The 24,523-nt window shown below is 38.1% G+C and overlaps 1 protein-coding gene across 3 annotated transcripts in view; it reads right to left on the bottom strand.

The window, feature by feature from the left end:
* LOC124169455 (ras GTPase-activating protein raskol) overlaps positions 1-24,523 on the bottom strand; it is a 548,145-nt gene that overhangs the window by 314,017 nt on the left and 209,605 nt on the right. The window contains exons 1-2 of one of the 3 annotated variants that reach the window (XM_046548069.1): positions 13,081-15,132; positions 5,912-6,289 (exon numbers count right to left, since the gene is read on the bottom strand). The exons of the other annotated variants lie outside the window; for them this stretch is intronic. Coding sequence (XP_046404025.1) covers positions 5,912-6,289; positions 13,081-13,339 — 637 coding nt within the window. The 5' untranslated portion in view covers positions 13,340-15,132. Of the gene's footprint in view, positions 1-5,911; positions 6,290-13,080; positions 15,133-24,523 lie in introns of those variants that run through there. 3 annotated transcript variants of the gene reach the window in all.

Here is a 24,523-nt window from a genome sequence, read left to right as displayed (position 1 = left end):
ACTAAGAGAAAAAATTAAAATGGGGCATTTTGAAATAGTCTAAAATTGACATTTAAATTGTTTCTGGAGCTACCCTCCAAAATAGTTGCAGGCGGCCAGATGAGCGAAAGTAGAGAACAGAGAACAAGTTCCGTACATTTTCAGAAGCTTTGAGGACGGAAACACAAAGATGAGCGAATTTTTTTCCTTAGTTCTTGCATGCATCAGATTCCCTGAACGGGAGCGCTGAGATAGCGAGGCGATAACGTTGCTTCCAAAGCGCATCGGATGCCCCACAAAACCAATGCAATGTGCCTCCACCGGAGAAAGCAACCGCCCAGAATTTAAGTTTCTCCCAAACGAAGAATCGGGAGCGGGCTACTCCTCGCAGAGCACGCAATTTTTCACATCGAGGGCAGACCCAAAAATATATTCAAAGGGAGAACTTCGAAACCAAATCCACGAGAATAGAATGAATCCTTGATACCACCGAATAGCTATTCTTTTACATCAACTTAAGCGTTGTCAACGATAATATTACTTTAAGTCGTACAACAATAGAAATGGCGTAAATCAATTTTCCATAAAATCTAAATCACTCTAAGTTTACGTCAAATTGTTTAGATTTTTATAATCTCAGTTAGGATAGGAGATCAGCTAGTTAAATTACCAAACACATTTTTTAGTACGAAAATTTGAATCAGATATATTGGTTAGAAATTTCGATTATTGAATTAATATATCAATATTCATTCTTTATCTCCGACAGCCACCATCACCAGAGAATATAGGAGTGGAGTCATTCGAAATGTGTTGCTCCCGAAGAATATTGAAGAGAAAATGCTTCCACCAAATCATGAGGAAGTGCAAAGTAGAGTAGGAGAAAAGAGAGGTCTTCTAAAAACCCTAAGAAGAGGACGGGAAGAAATGCATATGACTACCCCGAGTGAGTTACATAAGAAACGTAATTAAGCATTTAACAGAGAAGTAATACGTAAACATGAAAAGGTTAGCAGGTAGGAGGGTAAAGTGAAGAGCCAATCTCAGGATTGTTTACTAATTATTATGGCTCATAATAATCGTCTAACGATTCCTGATCAATTTCATCGTCACTCTGCCAACTCGGGGGTTACAGTAAAAACTAAGAAGACTCTAAACTCTGCAGATCAGTTCGTCGAAATGGCGAGATGCAGTGGCGTAACAATGGGGGGAAATGAGGAGGAGATAGATCCTCCCCCAAACCCTGAGAGATATAAAAAAATATTTAACACTATTCACTATTGTCTATGTTTTCCCTGTTGTGATGATTTCCCTCGGAATTAAGATTGAAACCCAAATTTTTAGTGCAAAATTAATGTAAAATGTATTTCCAGGCATGTTATTTTTTTAATTTCCCGGACCTCCCATTTCCTGGGCGGGGGTCATCATCCCCCCCAAAACATATTCCTAGTTACGCCACTGGTGAGATGAGTTTGCATAAGTCATATGAGATGAGTTTGCCCCCCAGTATACAGTCTCTGATTGCACCTACAAACGAAATGTACGTCCTTTTCATAAAAATCAACTGACAGCAAAATACCAAGGCTCAGTGTGTTACCGTTTCGACTACGTCTCGCAACATACTTTTTTCTACCCCACTCACTGCTATCCCGACAAAGATCAAGGGCGATGTAAAACATGTATATACATGCTACTCCTCTCTTTCGTTTTCTCCTCTGCTTTCACCCAAGTCGATATCGAAGTAGCGTTCCCCCAATTTATATAGAGCGTGTACTATTCCCCTCGCCTTTCTGGGTCATTCAAATTTTCTTAGTGCGAAAATTTTACCGAAAGTTTTATTAATATTTTGAGTGAAATCTAATAGTAACTACGTATTTATTTCACCAAAAATATTTATTAGAAAATAATAATGAAAGAAAATATCAAACAAGGCACATGTAGGGAAAAAACTCTTATTTGGGCTATCGATTTGTTTCAGGAGAAAATGTTTATTTTTCAGGAAAAAAATGACTGTTATTATAAAAATTATTCTGCCAGCCAAGGGTGGATTACATGGAGTCTTTTGCGAAACTACCCGCCATGTTTCCTCACAAAAATTGGGACTAATGTTACAATTACCATACGCCTTTTATTATTTAAACTATGTTCAAGTCTTTACTCTGGGTACCGGTTGATGACAATATGTTCCAAGGATAGGTACAGGCCTCTCCAAACCTGATGGCTGGTTTGAATATGTGGAGATAGAACTATTTAGTTCCGTCGCGTTGAAGCATAGGGTAAGATCGGTAAAATAATTTAAATATGTTGATTCAGTGGGAATGCATATTTTTTCATTTGCGTGCGAAAGAAAAAATATGAGCACAAGATTCTCCATGATTACTTATCAAAAACTAATTAGCGCAGAGGAAAACATTTTCAATTTTCCATGAAGCACGGTCGAATGCCACTTTCACAATAGGTTCCACATTCCTACGCAGCGAAATGACGTATCAAGTAGGCACCTTCTTTTATTTTAACAAGAGATCCCATTCAATCGCCAATTTCCACTTCATGGCACGAGAGGAAAATTTTTAACTGAAACGCTAAACGCGAAAATTGAGGAGAATTTTTTTCGAGCACGTATCTTCTCGAGTGTGGCAATTGAGGTCACGGTAAAAGTTTTTTGAAGCACGAAGAAGCGTATAATTACAGTTCATTTGGTTAAGAACAAAGCCGCCACAGTCTTGTGAACACAAGAGTGGGTTCCGGATGGCGATAGGGACTAAAAATAATGGAAATGCAGAAAGTTAACGATATAGAACACTCTTAAATGAGCATGAAAATAAAGTAGAATCTTAAGCATTAATACCTACACTCTATACTGCAGAAAATTCAAAACGCTCGTTTTCAAATCCAAAGAAGACAAGCCATTTCCAACAAAGCCATCCAAAGACAAAAATAATTTCCATTTCACCAAAACTTTCATGGTGAGTAAGTGCACTGAATATTCTCGTTAGAAACTTCCATACGAGATTCTGAGTAACGAGAAGGTTTTAATGTGGAGAGTATTGAGCGGGGAAGGGACTATAATGAATGCTAGGTAAGAGAGGGAGGGGAAGGAAGAGAAAAGGACGTGTAGATGGAATGAAAGGGAGTCGTAAAAATTGTGGATTGAAGATGTGTTTGCGCTGGGCTAACTCAAAACACGCTCAATTTTAACCTACATAAACCGGTAGAATACTTTGGTATATACCGCATGTATTCGGAATTGAAGATTTGACAACAGACATGTATCTATGGAAACCAGTTGTCGTATGTCAAAATAACAAGAAGGAGCATTTCCTATATCAAGTATTTAGCTGCAAGGTAAAACCTAAATATAATGAAAAGTAAAAACTTCGTAATTCCACATGACTTTATTTAAGTGCGACACTTTTAGGCTTCGTCATCACTTCGTGCCACGTCGAAATCTAGGTCGTACTTTCATTAATTCATGTGGAATTACAAAATGATTAATTTTGCTTCTGTTTAGTCGATTTCATGAAGCCACGCCGAAGACAACAAATTATACCAACACCATTTATTTCACTGCAAAAAATGTTAACTCTTGGACCGTCACCATAAAAACTAAATAGAGAAAAAACGATTCTGATCATTATGATTTCATGAAATCAAATAATATACCATGAGCTAAATCAGGCGTGGACGTGGAATACTGCTGCTTGTTTCAATGTTTAAGTAAGATATCAAAGAAGTCTCATTCGTTCATACATATTTATGAAGTGAAAAATACAGAAAACAGACTACAATGAATACACACACGTGCCGATTCTAACAAAAATGACTGCGTCTTCAATCAAGAACACGAAGCCTATTTGCACCGGAAAATATTAGGTGTTCAGCGACCAAGTTACTACGACTGTCTCAAGAGAAATAACACATTCCTTCCTTTTCCTCGATCGCTTTGGCTTGAATTCAATTGAGCGTCGCATCGCAATATATCAACACACAAACCATCTCCTCGAAGAATCCCACACTCCCCTTCCAGCACAACGAAAGCGTACGCTAGCGGCATCTGCCGGGGAGTTGGTGAACTCTGTGCACCTGCGCGCCAAATTCTGGGCTCCCGCGTCGGTCGAAATTCGAAATTTCAACATGAACGTGCAGGACGCAATTAACTCGTGATATTTAATGCATGCAAGCACTATTAAAAAAGGGATTATTTTCATGAAAATCAATCACAAAAAATATAGCCATCATAGGTGATGGATTTCATCCAATTTAATTTCTCTTTGTGCTAGACTGTAAAGGCCTCTTTACACGATAGTCTAACCCGTACGAGTTAATTTCTTAATGTATGAACGCGTAAATGAACACGAAAATGCACCCAAATGCATAAAAAGAAAACAGAACCTATTCCAATTCGATTAATGCATTCGCACATATCCCGTTCTGGTCCAAAAAAACATCGTCCATGCGAATAGAAAATACCTCGTAGGAACGTGTTAATGCATCGCGTAGGTAAACAGGCCTCAACAGCAGTTTTCGTAACCATTTATCCTTCAAAAACTGTGCATAGGTCGAGTACGATATGCTCTTAAACTAAATACATGGTTGTATACACATTTTCAAATACAAAGAAAGAAAGAAAACCTTTCATGCAACTGCGCCGTATGTCATTCAGCCATTCTCAAGGCTTTATGCGTTAAATAGGCAAAATTGTCAGCTTCCATTTACTTACATTTAATCAAGTTAACTGTGGTTCTAAAAACGTTACCGATTTCTCAGGATTCCAATTCCTAACCATAATCGATATCGAACTCTTGAAGGGAAATCTCGGTTTTATCGGGGCTCTTGACTGTGATATGATTTTTGACATAAAAACATAAAAATTTACTTTAATAGGCAGCTCATTTCTTCAACCCCTACTTATAATCGATTCTTGAAACATATATATTTACATCCAGCAAACTTTTGGATGCGTTCATTACAGTAAAGTTGACTTGGGGCTCAATAACGATTTTCAAATAGTTGAAAATTCGGTCGGCGAATGAAATTTCTGCGGAACGTAAAGAAGGTGAGGTTACTTCAACATATAGAAACGTGGCTCCATACAGCGAAGCCTGAGGATGGGTAATATATTCAGTAAAATATAATTATATGCAATTTAAAATTAAAATAAGAAATCATCACTACGTAATAAAATATTATTCTAAAAAATTTAAACACATTTGAAGGTATACGACATGTTAGCTTGAGGCCACCCGCTGAAGCCAACATTTGAAGAGAAGCGCAGAAACCGAAGTTCGCTATTCGTAGACACTGATAGAATTCAATTGTTTACTCATGTACAACAGTATGTAGAGAACTGTAAAATTCTATCAACACCGGTACTAAAGTAATTCGTTTCATAATTAGTCTGTGTGGAAAGGTATGTCCTAGATGAAATAAAGTTCAAACATACAGAAGAACCCATTTCTACCCACCGAAGCCATATGGCTACATCTTACAATTCTGAACGCATGAGGCTCTTGAAGAGAACCCGCACTACTCAAGGTAAGTATACGAAACTGCCCATCATAGATTATTTTGATTTTCCTTCATCAAAATATATGCTAGCCCTGAAGATTCATCATTTATATCAAGGTCTCTCATAGAAATTGAACAGCATTAGATTCTGACTTCGTCATGATCAAAATATTTCACTCGATTAGAAAAAAAAACCACAGACCATGTGTCAAAGTATCTTCACATTCGAAAGTAGAAAGTTTACTGGGAGGAAATGGATTAAGGGTGATAATATTTATGACGATAAATGAGTTTCACAATAAACATCAAACAATTATAAATACTAACCATGTTCTCATTAATAAATAAGTATAAATAGTGACAGTCAAGCCATATCATGGGAATTACGCCACTAATAAATGGGTTGGAGGCATATGATTTTTACCTGATTTGAGAGTGAGTTTTCTCCTCCAGGTCCCTCCCCATCCTTCTTTCCTCTTCTTCAACTTCCTTTCCTCCTCCACCTCCATCTCAAAGTCCACAACAGTGATGCCGTCATCGACGCTTCCGCACACTTCTCCATCTTGCTCATCATCATCGCCCTCTTCTTCTTCCTCCTCCTCTTCGCTGGTCTCGTTGTCCTCCGATTTGGCGACAGCGCAGCCATCGTCTCCCTCCGAGGCTCCATTCCGCCTGCGCCGACTATCCCTCCGACCCTGCGCCGACAGCGGTTTGGCGGAGGATGAGGCGATCGTGTGGCGGAGCGCCCTGCGCCGAACTGCCCGGGACTCCTCGCCGTTCCGTCGGCGGAGTTGAATGGGAGCTGAAGCGGCACGCGACGCGAATTTTCAGCACCAGTTTTTCGGAACAATCGCGTTGCACGTCCACTGATGCTCAAATTTTTCCAACCAAGTTTGAAACCTCGAGTATGATTACGATGACGCGGAACTCCTGTGTACCGATAGCCTTGTGTATACATCAGTTTATTAAGCGATCTATGTCAGGGAAAAGTTACATAGCTATTAATCATTCAACGGAAACTATTCTAATTACAAATGTAGCAACAAGTTGAAATTACAACTATCACGGGTTCAAACTCATGAAACAATACGTTCGAGAAAGGATGACTGCCAACCCAACTGACTCGACCAATAGCCGACACCAAGGTTTAAACTCCAACTTCAGCATTTTTATTATGGGAAATTAAAAGTATAAAAAATGAATGAATACTACGCCAAAAGAGTCAAAATTTAGAACTATTCATAAGCACGAGTTGGGAAACACAGCAAGGCCTACAAAAATCCAAGAGTATTATTATGGGTCACAATGGAAACATCAATGCGCAACAAAGACTAACACAAATTTTACGAAAACATTAGTTCAAGTGCTCCATCACTTATATTTATTCTCTGAGTTACCGAGTCATTTACTTTGGGATGGAAAAATTCATAACATTATCCAAAGGTCAATGAATCTTAATAGCACATTATATGTTTACTATTATTATCTAAATGATTTCTACCACACTTAAATTCGTTACAAGGGTGAGTCGCGAGTCAACAAGTGCTTTTATTTACTCTTGTTACATTAGAAACTTGGAATAGAGGAATTCCGAACATTTTACTCGGCTAAGTAACAAATAATGACGAGTATTTAGATCTTGTGGAAAAAATAGGTTCACTTATTAATATGAAAGTGACAAGGCTCAAAGAAAACTTTGGTTGGAAAAAATAAAATCAGTGGACAAGAGCTGATATTTTTTGTGATCTTTCGGCGTATATATTTTACAATTTTTATTAAAAAGATTTAACATAATGCTTGCTTCATGCTTCAATTGAGAAGTAATGCAAAAGACATCTCTCAATGAACGCAGGAGGCCCATTGCAGACATTTATGTCTTCATTTCAGCTAATGAATTGCTCATATTTTTCACTAAAATTACTGAATGTTTTAATGTATGGATTACGAAATCATATTACTTGGAAATAAAATAATTTCCGAGGCTACAGTTGAGTGCTACGAATATTTCCATCTCGTCCAGATGGGAGAATTGATTCTTTTTTAGAAAATCGCTCTGCAAAACATCACACATACGGGGTGATTATTTCGTGCAAGGATGGATTTTCTACACAAATACAAGATTGCGTAGACTTAATATTATAATAACTATTCGAAAATACACGGATACTGACATTGATATTAGAAGTTGAAATACCAAATACCAAACATGGTTTGTATATGATTAGTTATTGCAAAAATACTCCAGCAAGAGAGTAAATCGACCTGGCCGTAAAGTAGTGTCCCAAAAAAATCACGCCATTCAGGCGCATCTTTAATTCCTAGTCCACTAAATCGTATGTGTACAACCAGACCCGTGTAATCGTATCTGAAATTTTTTCCATAAAATTATAGGTCAAAATGCCAGTTCACAAAGCCGCACATCGGCCAGCAATTCAATTTTCTTTTTGTAAACTCAATTTTCTTTTATTTTTTTAATTATAAATATTTTATGAAAAATGTCGTGTATTATCTCAAAATTCAAACAGTTAAATGAAAAAAATTCGGTTAATAATTTTGTGGACGAAATTTCGATACAATCATAAGATCAAATTTTACATATTCGATTTTCTGTGCTAGAAATTCAAGATACGCTTAAAGGGAATGATTTTTTGAGATACCACTTTGTGGGTAGGAGTGGCTGAAATATATTCGTAAAAAATGATCACCTTACGCATAAAACAACATTTTAGGAACTAAAGTTCCCGATTGCAAACGCAGGGCTTCAAAAAAGCGTACCAAAAGAGAGCACGGTAGTCGTTAGCTCTTGAGGTAGTACCATCAAAAGCCCCTAGGTGACAGCGGAGCGGCGAATGAACGCTCTTCACGGTTCGCAGGGGGGCTACCAGCTGGCGTTCACGTGGGCCTTAAGAGCGGGGAATTCAAAATATAACTCCACCCCACGTCCCATTGAGTCATAAGGATTGCAATTCAAATCGAGCAATGGTTTCCTTTCCCGAGCCCTTATAGAGCTAGCGAGACTCACCTACGTGGACTATTGAATTTCTCTTTAAAAGGCTAACCTATTTCAAGGAAGCAGACGCTTATCTAATTAATTACGCGACATAAAAGATTCAATAGTGTCTCAAGTCATTATAATGGGTTAAAATTACCTATTTTCCGCAATTAAATAAGTCATATTGCAAACATTTATTGTCCATGGTCAACCAAGTCGTACACTAGCAATAATTAGATAGGTAATTATCTGTCACCATGATTATCCTTATGCCCGATAAAATTTAAATTACTCTAAGCTGGCATGAGAAGGTACATGTGTCGGATAAGACTTTACTATTTCGCAATGTCTATTTTTTAAAGATTAAAGGAAACCTTTTTGAAATTATCAACAATAAGCGACATACATTTGGTTAAGTATATATTCTGGTCGACCGTATTCGGCGTTAACGCGACACCCAAAATACTATAATCTGCCATTCTGCAGAATAAACAGTTTCGAAAATCAAGCACTTGAAATTAAATCATTTGAATTTCAGCTAAAAATAGAGGCGATTGCAACCGGCACAACTTTTTACTTCGTGTCGAAACATTTCACAAAATTTTGCTTGAGGATAAAAAGGGATTTTCATAGTTAAAAAAAGAAGAAAAAATATTTTCCAAGCCCGTTTTCATCATATACAAGAGGACGATTTTCAATGCACTCCGTTGTAACGTGGGATTTTCTCAGTGGGTGGAAGAAAATTTAAACATTCATGATTTCAAAAGTCGAGCAGTTTTCTCTTTCACAGGGATTCACGTTAGTTTTATTTCACACAGACGGTCGCCGGGAATCTTCCGTGGGAAGTGGTAGAAGTGGATTCGCCCAATTGCAACACGCCAGCACATGTCCGCCGGATATTACGACAAAACAAAATTATGCCACCGAAAAGTTAGGCGCATTAATCGTTACACAAATATTTAATATTTTTCTTATCGAACCTCAATCTAACGGGAGCCTCTTGAAATAATCTTATGCTTAATGAACGGGAAGATTCCAAAAAATCTTCTGTAATCCATACATTGTGCAACATTCATAGGAATTAAAATTGTAGTCGTCTTAATGATACAATAACTATTGTGCAGCAAATTTAACAGTATCCTAATATCCATATCCAAAGCGGTAGCCCAAAGACAAGTCTAAATTACTAATAGCGCACCTATTGGAGTACAACTACAGGGGGTTATCAAAATAGAATCAGATAACAAACATCTTGTGCAAACCATACATTGCGCAAATTAACAGGAATTTAAATTGTACTCATCTCAATGACTTAATAACTATTGTGCAGCAAATTTAGCGGTATCCGACAATCCATATCCAAAGCGATAATACACAGACAAGTCTATTTTATAACAAATCGCGCCCCTATTGCTTCATGGGGGGGTTATAGGAGGAGGCATATAGGAGGTTATCAACAAAGGAACAAAAGAACGAACTATTGTGTTGGAAATGACCTGGGATGTCAACCAAAAGCTAAGAAATTATAGAATGGAAAATTGCCGAATTAAATCTTACTACTGAACAAAAATACTGGAATTCTTTTGCGACAACCACAATTTTACTCGCTGTGAATTATACTTTAATATTGACTTCAAATTCATTACCACGTCATTCAAAACCACACACCAACTGATAGATTGATTTTTCCACCGATATGACATAAAAAATTAACCCTTTGAATAAAACCGTCAATCTTCGAGAATATTCAAAATAAAATGGATCTTAAAAGAGAATAAATTACTGGCTTAGTGATACGCAAAATGCTAATGCACTAGCATATGTCATTCAATCTATCCACCTGGGAAACTAGGCAAAGAAAAAAGCCGCTTCTAATCCCCCGATCCACTTTTGTGAATCAGGGATATACAGTAGCCTTGAGGTCACGTCGTTAGGTAATGATGAATTAACTATACAAGGCCAGGCCAAAAGCAAAATCTAACAACGCCAGACAACCTAATTTCTCAGTGATAAAACGACGTCCATTAGCCTTAAAATGAGCTTTCCCCTGAATTTAAGACTAATGCATCCCCCACTAAAGGCAAAACTGCCCATATGTTCGTGGATAACGACAGCAATTATAATCCCTCCCGCAGAGGGTATAATGGAGCTATTACAAACAGCGCAGCGGGTTTTAGAACTGCAGCCCTCCCACTAAATTTTAAAAAGGACATAACTAGGGAAGTAACGACACGATGATTCGTGAAAAATACTCTTCGAACGAGCATTGCTCGCCTTCCTAGTTTTTTTATGTTGAAAAGCAGTTCGGCCGCTTTCGATGCAACTACTATTTTTGTTGAAGGGACGTTTTCGTGTGAGTTGAGAATAAAACATTGGACAGAAGTTGTTTGCTGAATACCAATCCTATGATCTCATCTAAATTGATGGGTAAAAAAATTAGGATAAACCATTGTAAAGCATGGGAAGCTGGATTGTGATATGAAATTGAACGATTGCGATATTTAATTTTATGAGATTCCAATCTGGAAAATAGGAGCAGCCTTACATTTAAAATTTATGAAAAAATGAATAGTATCAAGTATTTTGGGAGGGGAGATTTTAATTAACCATTAACTTGGAACAGAATGGAATCAGGTCATTATATTTTCGATGATTTTTTTTCAAGAGCTTTATTGATTAATGATTAATGTGGAATAAATTTCATAAAATCGATTGGTCCGTTAACTCACTCATGCCTAAACGTTATAGACAAAATAAGGTCAAATTATTTGAGGCCAGAAATTGTACAAAGCTGGTAAAGCAAACATTTTTTCGCAGAGACTTATCAAAAAAAAACCTTAAAAAACAATTAGCTGAATGATAATAATAACAATGTCTATTCTAAAACCGTAACGATGGTGTATGAATTTTTTTTGACTAGACTGAATTAAATGTTAACTTTGCAATCCGTAGCTAGAAAATCAATTTTTACCTGATGGAAACTTCATTGGAAATCATTCATTCATTAGATCTTGTAAATTTGACCCATCAAGTTTAATGTCAGTACTAAATTTATTATATAACAACCTCGGAATACGTAGGAAAGGAAGAATATATCGGATGGAATCATTGGATGGAAACTTCATTTTCTATTTATAAATAGCGATTAAAGAAAGTTTCAGAATGAAACTACACGAGGGATAAAATAAGCTAAGGCCTTCAGGTTTATAAATCTCTGAACAAGGAACGAGCAATATTCTGCTCCTTTAGGTCGTACCGAGTGACGATATTCTCCCAACAATGGGAGAGGAATTTGCGAGGTCACGTCGAAATCAGGTCAGTAAGGAGCCGAAAATGGCCTTGGGCAGAGACACTACTACAATTTCAAAAGGTATTGACCCAGACACAATCACAAAAAAGACAAACGATAGCCCTCCGTTGTCACAATCTGAAATCTGCCATTATTGGCGGCTAAGAGACCACGGCGACTGCTGGGTATGTTCAGCCAGTTAAAATTGACTCTAAGGGCCAGATTTATAATGTCTGGTTAAAATTTTGGGGAGCATGAAAACTGGAGTTAACACATCCTTGTGTTGGAGATAATGAGTTTAACGAAACGTTATTTTGAACTACTTTTACTTACTGTAACTTACTAACATTCTCCAGCTAAGGTTTCGGCTGTAATGTTCCGGTTAAGGCTAACCAGACTTTATAAAACTGGCCCTAAATGGCGGAAATAATAATAACTCCAAAATGCATCAACAGTGATTATTATAATTTTCGGGGAAATCTTTCTGTATCGTCTGATTACTTACTTCTTACCCAAATAAAAAGCAACTGTCGTTCGCAATAAACACAGAACTAGTGAAAATACCAACTGTGACTCGTTTAATACCCTGGAAAAACATTATGCAATATCTGATCATACTCTCTTAAATATGGTCATCGAAAAAGATCGCAATATCTTTGTGAATTTTCTGGCAATTTTACGTTTTGGAGATGCTTCTTTTTTGGCCTGGCCAGCCCAGAGTTTGCCACTATATTCATATATTGCGAGGAACTGCAGAATATTCTTCCTTTCCATCGTATTCCGAGGTTGTTATATAATAAATTTAGTATGGACGATAAAATTTATGGGTCAAATTTAAAAGTACAGTGATATTAAAATTTTACAGAGAAAGGGGTACATTCAACAAAAACGAGTTGAAAAAAATAAGTCTGGGTATTCTGGAAGAACAGTCAAATTACGTACCCCAAGATAGGTTTTAGAGAGCGATCTTTTATTTACTTATTTTTAATTTGCTCGGCTACTTTTTATGATTGGATATTCGAATACCGTTTGCTGCAACATCACATTGACCGAAGGCCATAGCTATTACTCACAGGCGTAATTTACAATTACAGTGATATTAAATATTTTCAGAAAAAGGCGTGAAATAATTTGAAAAAAAAATAAGCCAGGGTATTCTGAATAAACCGTTAATTCTGTACCCCAAGATAAGTTATAAAGAGCTATCTTTTATTTACTTATTACCAATTAGCTCGGCTGCTTTTTAAGATTGGATATTCGAATACTGTTTGCTGCAACATCGCAGTGACCGAAGGCCAAAGCCATTACTCACAGGCGCCCTCGAATGTGATGGTAGGCGTTGAGGGGGGAGGTTGATCTCCTCCTGAACCGGCCCTGTCTCTCCGCCCCCCGACAACATCGTCCACCCCCGCCGCCCCCAGCACACCTTCCTTAGCCCTCCACTCCCACGTCCCCTCCACCACTTCCTCCCCAACGTCCTCCTCGCCTCCACCTCCAGGTCCTTTATCATTCTTGGTCCTCCGGCTGCTCTTCCTCCTCATTATGGAGGCCCATACTCTTCGGTGGGCCATGGTGACTACAGGGACGATACAGCAGCAACAACCGAAGCTCAGAGGCTCCGTCGTAGGCGGACGAGTAACAATCACCCAACTGAACGCGAGTCAGTTCGCGCGCTTTCGCCGAAATCCATGAGCGCGTGAAAAGGCTTGATTGTTTGTTTTATTTTTTTTCTCAAAAATCTTCAGTGTTTACCCGAAGAAACAGAGACGTAGATGCCTCATGAAACCCCCCTAATACCACGGATAATGATCCACGAGGCCAGGATAGCTTAAATTGAACGTTTCCTCCAGAAGAATTGGGTATTTCCAGCCGTAATAAGTTTCTCCACACCAGAAGTCATTTCTCACTAAACGATTCGTTCAAACAACAACGCCGATACAGGATACGACAATGGTTACGAAGCACAAAAAACCTCAACTTCACTCATGCGCAATAACAATGGAAGAGTTTGCGCGCCAAAACATGAGAGTTTTTCCCGCCAATATCAGTCTCGATAAGTATTCCACGAGGCAGCGCGGGACGTCAATCTCTGCATTGAGATCAGGAAGACTTGTTCCTTCGACTCACCAGGAGAAACCGGTGCGGTCAAAAAAAAGAAAACAAAGACGGATGGAAGAACACAAAAGCTCTGGGAAATGTAGAGAAGAGTCAGCTCCAATTAAGGCATCGCTCGTCGTTTCAACGTCGCCGGATATGGAGAGTCTACTCCATTGAGGGTGGATAACGGGAGTGTTCGCTCAGTGTTTTGCTTTTTTGTTCTTTTTTCTCCGTTTTTCGCTCCTCGGATGGAGTTAACACCCACGTAAAAAAATAAAAACTAGTCCCGGTTAGTACCCTTTCGAGGAGTTCGGCGATCTCTTCCCTCTCTGTCGACCACAGAGGAACCAGACGCCTGCCGAAAGGTTTGGCGAACCCCAACGCCGCAGATATAAATGCTGGATTTTCGTCGGAAGAGAGCAATGTATGCGAGTGGCTGATTCCACAAGTGGCTGAGCAGGTCTCACAATTTCTCTAAGTTTTCAACAGCCTCACCTCTGTGCAGATCCCACAACTTCTGTTTTCACGCTCTTCAGACCATATCCACTATAAGATTGCTCCAGTGAGTAGGTCTTCAACGATAATTTTGGTACTTAAATGGTGACCTATTGGTTAACATGATACGTCTTTGCTTCATTTGAATTCGAAAGTTTCGCCATCAACCATGGGCAGTTTTCAAAAACTCAAGTGTCTAATCCGTGCCTTGCTACTTCTTCCAGAAAATGGACTTTACTTAAGAATCCCGGTCATGCAGGGCCGTCGTTGTTAGTATAACAATGACAGCGAGGAAATCACCATGGTACAAAGTCTTTTCATTTAGATCTGAAATTTTGGTGTTGCCCATGGGCCGGCGTTGAAAATCCGGCACATATATCCATTCCCTGGTCCTTCGTAGGTAAATCGGACAGCTCCATCCGGGTCTTAAAACTTCAAGTCTTGAGGGGTTCTCGCCGCTTTTCCCAGGCGGCTAAGCGATACCTGAAAAAGTTCCACGCCCACGCCCTGGAGTCGTGATAAGGGCAGTGCCTATAGAGGCCGCCTGTCCTTTCCCCTTCCGCCGTGGCTAGGAGGCGCCCTCTATCTAGTTCACACAAAAACACACACACAGTTACACCTTCCAAGGTACACAAACTCGGGCACAAAAGCTGCCACGCCCCCCTTTTCCCTTCACGAAGTCCAGGCTCCAATCTCCGCCGTGACCAGCCAGCCACCAACCTCCCTCACTTTTCCTCTTTTTTTTTTTAATCTCCTCTGCTAGAGCACCAGACTGCAAGTGAACGGGAGATTACGTAAATGAAGGGAGGTAGAGAGGAGGTTTCTTTTTTTCCTCAAATAAAAAAGGTAGGAGAGAGATACAGAGAGAAAGAAATTGCATCGGCCTCTCGCGAGGGAGGCGGACGGTCATATAAAAAATACGTGGAGGTAGGTTCGCACTTTTAAAAGGTTAGAAGCGTGCTCCTTTGTAGGCGTAAGCGGACGGTATGATTTCGTTTTCTTCCGGCGATGTCAGAAACGTTTACCGAATCTTATAATAACGCATAAAATACGACCAAATTTATCACGGTAACAGATTAATGGTTAATGGACCACGAAAACGACGAAGGACTATTGAAGAGTCGACGTAAAATATAGCGGAATTTTAGGGGATATCTTTATTTAATTTCTAATTCCGTATCCTCCATATGAAGAGTAAATGACGATTTTGGTTTTTCCGCTATAAAAATCAACACGAGAATCCATAAAGTTTCTCATGTAAGGAGGGCTAATAGTGAGTTTTCATTGTTCTTACAATTAGTAATTTAAGGTTAATTTAAAACACTGGGAATCCAAATTCGATTTGCTAAAATAATCTACCAATTTTCATAATTGTGCGATTAGGACGCCAATAACTCGCTATAAAGTCTTCTTGAAATTATTGCAGACATGAAGTTATATCACTCGTACCATCTTTATATTTTAAACATCCTCTTATACTTTAAATAGTAATTTAAATTGTCTTAATGCCGCAAAACGAAGATTTTTAAGGTTACGAGTCAATGAATTTGGTTTTTCCACCGTAAACATTAACACGAGAATGCATAAAATACCTCACATTTGGAGAGCCATTAGTGAGAGTTTTCTTTTAATTGTTCAACGCACGAAATGCTAAATTGTATCGGGCCATTAACTGTGAGTTACCCTTGCCTAGGAAGTGTGACAAAAAGAAATCGGAATAGTGCCATAAAAAAGTTTGCTTTTGTAGCATTCAGAAAATTTCTATTACAATTAGGATAAGTAGTAAAAGAGGACATTTAAAACATAAAGCTAACACGCGTGATATAACTATTAGCATATAAATATTTCAAAATAATTTTATAGCAAGCCATTGGCGTCCTTCATAGCACACTATAATCGTGAGTATTGGTAGATTATTCAAGAAATCGGATTTTTATTGTCAGTGATTATTAATTAAATTACTTCTATTAATAAATAAATGAAATACATATATAAATTAACCTTTGATCTAAAACCATCGCATATTTCAGAACGCTAAAAGAACTGAGCTTTAGCTATTTCAGGGTTTATAAATGAGTCATTGTACCATTGGGATAGAGATAAGATATTTCTTAAGACAAATGCATATCGTCAGGCATTAGTACTAGTCAAAAAAAAAACTTAAGCAGTGTTGATATAAAAACTTTTCTTTCAATTTTCCAAAAGTTTAAAATTTTATTCCGATATAGTTTTCGATTAATGTAACATCGAAAGCAGCAATTTTTCAACGTAGTGACATCGAAACTTAAGTCGAAATAATATTTTATAATCGTTGAAAATTCTAAGTGCTTTCAACATGGAAAGTTCCACACCATCATGTTTGGATCTTAGGTTTTCAAGCATAAGCTGATTTTGGGTTTAGTATATAATATCTTTCAACTTTTTCGTATCACTCAGCTTTTAACGCATAAGACTTGGAAGAGGATGGAGATGGCCACAGGCGCCTTCACGCTCAGATATAGCGTGAGCGTAGAGGGTTCCCTTCTCGAAAATGGTGACCATTTTAGGAGCGACAAGGATGATGGACGCGACGCAGACGACGACGCCGTGATAAGTGGCGAGCAATATCTAGACAGCAGTAATGCAGGTATAAAATATCAGCCATAAAAAGGGCACAATGCCATAAAGAAACGTCTACAGTGGGTGTTGCTACGGACCTCATCCGGTAAACAGGCGACATGCGAAGTAGGGTCACCTTGCCGAACTACACGGTGAATAAAATATTTTTGTTGAAAATTTCGATTCAAGTTAAAGATTTGAATGCCTAAAAGACTAGGTAAAATTTAATGCCTTTTCGATATGACCACGGTGTAATCATACTTATTATAGCTATGGAAATCTCGATTTTTCCTTTGTGTTTATCCTTGCTGCGTGGCTATAAAACTTCGAGAAGGTAGCCCTTAATCAAGAACGTTTGCATAAAAATGTGAATCATTTGATCATTAAGTTTACATTGACTTATCAATGAAACTGATTGTATCGAATTATCTACTGATGTATAGTAAAATTATATTAAATTTTGGTCATAAAACTTGAGTGGTTGCATTTAAGTTTCATGTATATCCTTCCACTAAATATGAATTCATCTTCAACAATCGATGATGAGTATATTTTCAATCCAAAGACGCTTATACTCATTAGTCATATTGATTTTGAATAATGATACCGTAGGCGTAGTAAAAGATAGGCCGTGCCTCATTCGCTTGAAAATAACATGTAATTCAAATTAAATTTGAGGAACTGTCTACCAATATGCTAAATCATTTGATAATATATTGAATGAGGCAACAAGATTTTCATGATTACAGCACAATTGCATCTGTCCCTTTCCACAAGTTTTATTATCCTAAAAAACTTCGATGATATACGCAATTCATTCAAATTACTTTATAAAGAATTGAAAAGAAAAGATAAAATTTTCACTTTATTATTATACATTACACGAAAAAATACACAAAATTAAAAATCAATCATAGGTTTTACTTCAATTACTTTCACTTGATTACCGGCCATCATTGTATGAATGACAATGGAAAATCTTTAAGTGGGTCTCCATTTAACTCAAATACTGAGTCGTTTGCGATCGGAAAAAAATTATCGAAAATTATTCCCTTCTCACTAAATCGAGCAATGAATTTAATGAATAACCCTCATTAACGAAAATTATTCCCGTCAATTAGCCAATCTGGTTTTCAATTAGCAAAGAAAAGTGCCTTTAAACCGCAGCCTTTTACCGCAATGAGGTTCAGGCGGTTTGAGAAAAGAAATTAGCATTTCTCATTGTCAGATAAAAAGCTCCGCTGTCTAAAAAAATTATGAGAACAACCGCCGTCGAACGTTATTTATCGGAAAGTGTAATCAGTCTTGCGGTCCTAAAATGGAACTGCTCGAAGTTTGAAACCGTTCGGTGATTGATTATGGGTATAAGATCCCTTCCCTGCTGATAACATGATCGCGCAAATTGGCCACTTGCGAAATATGTTACCCTCTCATATCACGTTTGTTTCCTCAGCACATGTGGCGCGTTCAAAAACCTCTTACTTTAGCGATAACATTCCTAACAGTATCACTCGTTCCACCTTTGTCAGGGCCACCTCCTCTAAAGGCCTGGTTACAAGCTAAATAAGCACATACATGTTAATGCATGAATGCATGAACGCAACAATGAACGGAAAAATTCACCGTGTAACCACCCAAAAATGTACACACACATGAGCGCGTGAGCAGAAAATAGGACCTGTTCTAATGTGGTCCATACCTTCGTACATCTTCCATTCCGGTCCAACAAAATCACTCACGCAAACGCCCTGAAAAAAAACCTACCGCGCGAAATGCGAGGGAGGTTTTTTTTCAACCTCCGAAAGCTCGGCAAAAACACCACACAAGCGACAGGAGTGTACTGCGCGGATAGGGCAACTGCGCGGCTTCCGCACCACACGCTCAAGTAATTTCTGATCTTAAGTTTTTAGTTTAAGGTTAGGATCAATCTCATTAACTACACTGCCTCAATTGATTCTCCCGCCAAGTGTGCACTGCGTTGAGAGAGCCAAAAAAACTCGTCGAATGGCTTCAGCATTGACATGTTCTGACCTTATGCCGATAAAAAAGAATTTTTCTTAAATGCAATGTGGCTATAGTGTCGAACAGTGTGAAGCATTACGTCCATTCGCATTAAAAACAAAAGAAGAGATGCTGACTTCTGGAAGTGGTCTGATCCATGACAACGCCCGTCATCTCAGTGCTTATGCAGCCCAACTGTTCCTTGAGAAATTTCAATGGGGCATTTTCGATCACCCGACGTGCAATACCGACCTAGTGCCGGGGGACTTCCATATTTATGCTGAAATGAAGATGTGGCTAGATGGGAAGCGTTTTCAAACGGACGATGAGCTTCAAGTCGAAGGCATAATTCATTGGACATCATTGGTAGCAACGTTCCATGAAGAAGGTATAGTAAAGCTTGCCTACAGGCACGACCAATTCCTCAGTCGCCCAGGTGATCATATCGAAAGGACACCACAAGTGTTTTCAGCATTTAGCAATGAAATGTTTCATCAATCATGACCATCTGATCATGACCCATCGGAGGTTGAAAAAAGGGCCCTCGTACATTAACTTGTACATGTTAATGCACCGTGTAACCAGGCCTTATGCTATAGAAAAGTCATAGAGTACTAATAAAACACAAAGTAAATATCAAGATATTCGTTACCATTAAACGATTATACCGTAAACATATTGAAAAGACATAAAATATTACCCGGTGTTTCAGATTTTAGAACATCGCTGAATCAGTCATTTAATCGTACTTAGTAATTAATTCATATGATTTCGTGGTACGGTATTTAAAATAAAAACCTCGACTTGAGAAATGAATAAACCGCACTATTACTATTCTCACAATCAAATTAAGGAGAATTTACTTATCTATCGACGCTGAATTAGTCATGACTTTGCAATCCATATCTACTTAATAACTACTTCCTGTGATTCCACAAGGTTTCACTATGGAAAACTTTAAGACTTTGAAAATTAATTCACTACACTATCACGTCAAATATACAGGTATAACTCAACATTAAAGACATAACGCTTTCTGATGACTTGAAGCAACGCCATATTTGCACCCTCCTCAACACACATTATTCGCTCATCCAAAAACATGGAATCAGCGCATCCAGAGCATAAAAACTTTATACACGCCCGCTACCCTCTCCGTGAATACACAATACTAAATATAACGTGGTGGTTTCTCAGCCAAATCAATAATAGCGAACTGTCAAACACTGGAAAGGATCTCGATGTGATACAAGAGTAAACTAGATCAAGTGGAGCACTCAGGCATAGGATGTCAGTGCATGAAAAATGCGCGAAGAACGATCAAAATATTAAAGTAAAATTGAAGAGGCGGTTGACGAAGACGTGAAATTGTTTTACAAGTGTAAATAATCTCTTAGTAATCGACATTTAAGGCACCTTTTTCTAAAACAATTTTTTTTCTGAAAAATATTTTTTTTCCTAAAAATATTTTGCAACATTTTTAAGGAAAAGTTCCTGGTTCGAATAACCCCAAACATTGTTCACGGTGATTTATTCACAGAGCGGCATGACCTCTCTAGTAATCTAGTAATTCAGCAATAACCTTAAGAGCCAGAAATCTTACTCGGTTGCGGCCATATATTTCGTGTCCTATCTAACAGTACTTACGGGCAAAGAGCAGCAAGGTTACCATCGCCAGCTTAAGCAAGGGAAATTACAGTCTGAAATTCATGAGGCCGATATACGCAGATCTGGATCATATACGGTTGCAGCCAAATTCTATGATTTAAATGCGCCGTAAAATAGCGAAGAGTTTCTAAGGCTAGGATTGTAGAACGAAAAGTCATTACATCTAGGGGTTAACAATTCGAATAATTAACCGAGAGAAATGACCTTTATATGACATAATTTGAGAGACGAAATCCTGTGGCCTACTTTCGGTTGAGCTCTATCCTCACCCAACCAAACCAACCTTAGGGTTGAAAACTCTGAGTGAGAGAAGTCATTTTATAAAATTAGCAATCTGCCTGGCTAACAATAATCATCACGTAAGATTTCATTGAGCATAAAAAGTATTTTATTGATTCCACAAATAAATCAATTGAAAGACAAACAATGGCAATATCAGATTCCATACGCTGATTGTCTGATTTTTACACGCCTTAGACTCAGTTCGGGTTAAGCTCTATCCTCATCCATTCGAACCAACATTGGCGTTGAGTTACTGAGTGAGTGAAATCATTTTTTTAAATTAGCATAGCTGTCAGGCTCACAATCATCATTTAGTAAGATTTCCTTGGGGATAAAAAAAATATTTCATCGATTCCATAAATAAATCAATTTAGTTACGATGGATAAAATGATCAATGATTTCCGCCCTTTCCGGATTAACTGTTTTTTATAAACGCAAAACAGATAAGGAGGCAAAGACGTGATATAACAATTTTTATCTGGGTTAAGATCATGAAAAGCCCTGTAGAGAGAGATAAAATGAAAAGGTTCGATGCAGCATAAAAATAACGACCGCCGTGTCGGGCTATTCTCGAAATTGGGCCATGTTTTCCCTCATACTTCCAATTTACACCGAGAGAGACACCAGAGAGCCCTCAACTCGAAGGAGAAAAACCCAATCGATATAGTTCGAAACGAATGCATCCAGCGGAACTATTCCGTTCGACTCGACGGAGCTGACGATTGCATAGCCCTTGGTGGGGATAACAGTGAAAAAAAAATGAAAATTTTCCGGAGCGAAATTTCAAATACGCTTAGAGAGAGAAAACTAAGTTTTCATAGCTGAGGATATGAAACAAAAGGAGTGCCTAACATGAATTATCGCTAAAATTGTGGAGTAAAAACTAATAACCACTACCATTGGCACTTTTAATTTTCTCCAATGACGCATTGCGCATCATTCTGATCATGATTTTTTACCAAACTTTTATTTTTTATTTTTACTTTTTAGTGCATCACATGTTAGCTTTTATGTGTGCTAAAAATGTTTAAAAAATTATTTCAATGCAATCATTGATACGTAACTGAAAAATACTTTCATAAAATAAAATGAAAATTTCGTGAAAAAAGTCGTTCTGTTAAGAGAAACTGGCTTTCTGTGATTTGATGACAAAATAAGGTAAGCAGATACACACCCAGATAATGACACAGTCTATTTAGAAAAAATTATCTATTATCCATTGGAATATTAAATATTACATCACAATACAATGGAAAGTCGGAAACACTGTAGCTTAGCCAGTACAGAAGGATATTTTCATTCGTGAAGGGTGTCATTTTCATTCGGAGATACAGAATAACTCCCTGAAGTCCCCATCGACTGTCTCATCCGAATATCCTCCGAGTTTTCTTTCCTCGCCCACCATGTCTAGCACTTCGTCGTTCCTCTACTTCTACCGAAGCACTTGATCCAAAAATTAAATTTGATTGACGATAAAAATGATTGATAAAAAATTCTTGGAAGAAATGGGCAATGGAAATTTTTTATAAAATAAACACCTTTCCAACATCACTGGGCCACGACGCTGTGCTGTTCACTACGGCATTCCGATGGCTATCTATGTTAAAAAGTCGACTTTGAGGCCCTCAGGCGGTTGGACCTGGCTACGACTCCGCGAATGGATGGCGCCGATTGTGCATGTGTTATTTTTTTTTATTCCTCCAGTCGCAGGAAAGAGGTCAACCGTGAGGAAGCTGGAGAACCTCTGGAGTGCTGGAGACGGATACTGGAAGTCAGTCAAGTGTGAGTGATTGAATGCGATAGCGGGATTCCGCAGAGTTGAGCATTCGTACGTGGCTCAAAGGTCGAGTGGTGGAGAGTTTTATGAACAAAATTATCGTGGAGCTGAAGAAGAAAAGAAAATATCGATCTATCGAGTAGAAGAGGGGAGGAAAAAATCCTAGCGGAAATATCGAGAGGGATTGACTACTAATGAAACAGTGCCCGACTGAAATAGATGCATTTCTTTCTCTCATACAAGTCGCTTCAAAGGAAGTTCCTACTTGTATGTGTAAGATATTTCGCAAGTTTTACTTAAAAAAATTATTAACAGCGTATTCATTTAGGATTGACGTGAGCAGAAACAGATTCTGCGCTAGATTGAAAAAGCAAAATCGCAGATCACGTAAAGGGTGATTGGCTGACAGCGACGAGGGCGGTTGCTTTCTTAATTTTTATTTCGGGTGGAAATTTTTATTTCCATCACATGAAACACTCACATAGGAGGAGAAGTATGCATACATTAAAAACCATGTTGCTGTCACACGAATTTTTTAAGGACCTATTTCAGTTAGCGTAGGACATATTTCAATCAAGAACCGTAGCTTTTCCAATCAATCTACAAGTCAAAAGTCTTATAACATACAATCGCAGATCAACGAAATCGAGAGAGAAAAGAAAAACAGCTCATCAGATTGAATATCTAAATTAAAATACTCTCTTTAACATACCACAAAAAAATAACAAGGGAAAGTATCGTAGTAAAATTATCCATTTAACTTACATGTTCCCAATCTCAACGTTACCTTTTTTTGATCTCATGCAATTGAGGTGAAAAAAAACCGTACGCTCAGTAGGTAGGTATGCTCAATAATTTTCCCCGACAAAGCGAGCAGATACTTGATTAATGTGGAAACGTGGAATATTTTCCCGAGAAATGACGAAACAGAAACGATATTAAAACCAGAACACATTTCCACGCAAGACTGCGTCGCGAAACCACTTTTTCATAACCCGGCTCCATTTTACTATATGCTAATTTTATTGTGCATGATTGCAGTTTAAATAAATGCTGGAAACGTATTCGTGCGAAAGATTCTATTATCCCCACTGAAGCCGCAAAGGCTTGTATATACAATTTATAACGTATCCGTCGCCAAATAGCCTACCAATTTAGTTCAATCCTCGCGGAATTCACTTTCCACGATCAATAAGAGGCTATATCGGCAGCGTTAGAACTCACAAATAGATGAGATGACTTGCAGTGAAGCCTACTAATTTATGTATTCCTTAATGCATGTTTCTGAATTTTCCCATTATTTCTAACAGCACGTTTTATGCGTTCTAGCTTCATTGGCAGATTACCTTAATGAGGAGTTGGCAAGTTTGGAGTATACATGAATGAGGTAGCATAATTTGTCAGCATGCGTAACCTTTTTTGGATCGCGTGGTGTGCATGTGGGAATCCTATTGCATGCTGTATGCAGGTGATTGATCACCCCCTACCAAACACCCTAGGGGTGGCTCGCAGGTTATTACGTAGATGTTGACCAGTAGAGAAATCTACCCGTCTCAAATTTTCTAAGGATATGGTACGCAGATAAAGAATTGAATTACTTAAAACCTCAATGACATAGGTGCTATGCAAATGCTAATCGCAGTGAAGTCTTTTCAGAAATTAAGTCTGATATATCAAAAAATATGACGATATAAAAAATTTACATATAGTTTAAAACTAAACTTTGTCGTTATTTGCCCACTTCCTCAATGGAGACTACCAAGTCCCTGCCTGCAAACCTAGATATCACGGGCTGAAATCCCAGTTTTTGACCTCCGGAACATGGAAGCCTGCAGT

This window comes from Ischnura elegans, chromosome 12, assembly GCF_921293095.1.
Source record: "Ischnura elegans chromosome 12, ioIscEleg1.1, whole genome shotgun sequence".
NCBI lineage: Eukaryota > Metazoa > Arthropoda > Insecta > Odonata > Coenagrionidae > Ischnura > Ischnura elegans.
This window is presented reverse-complemented; position numbering and strand designations above follow the sequence as displayed.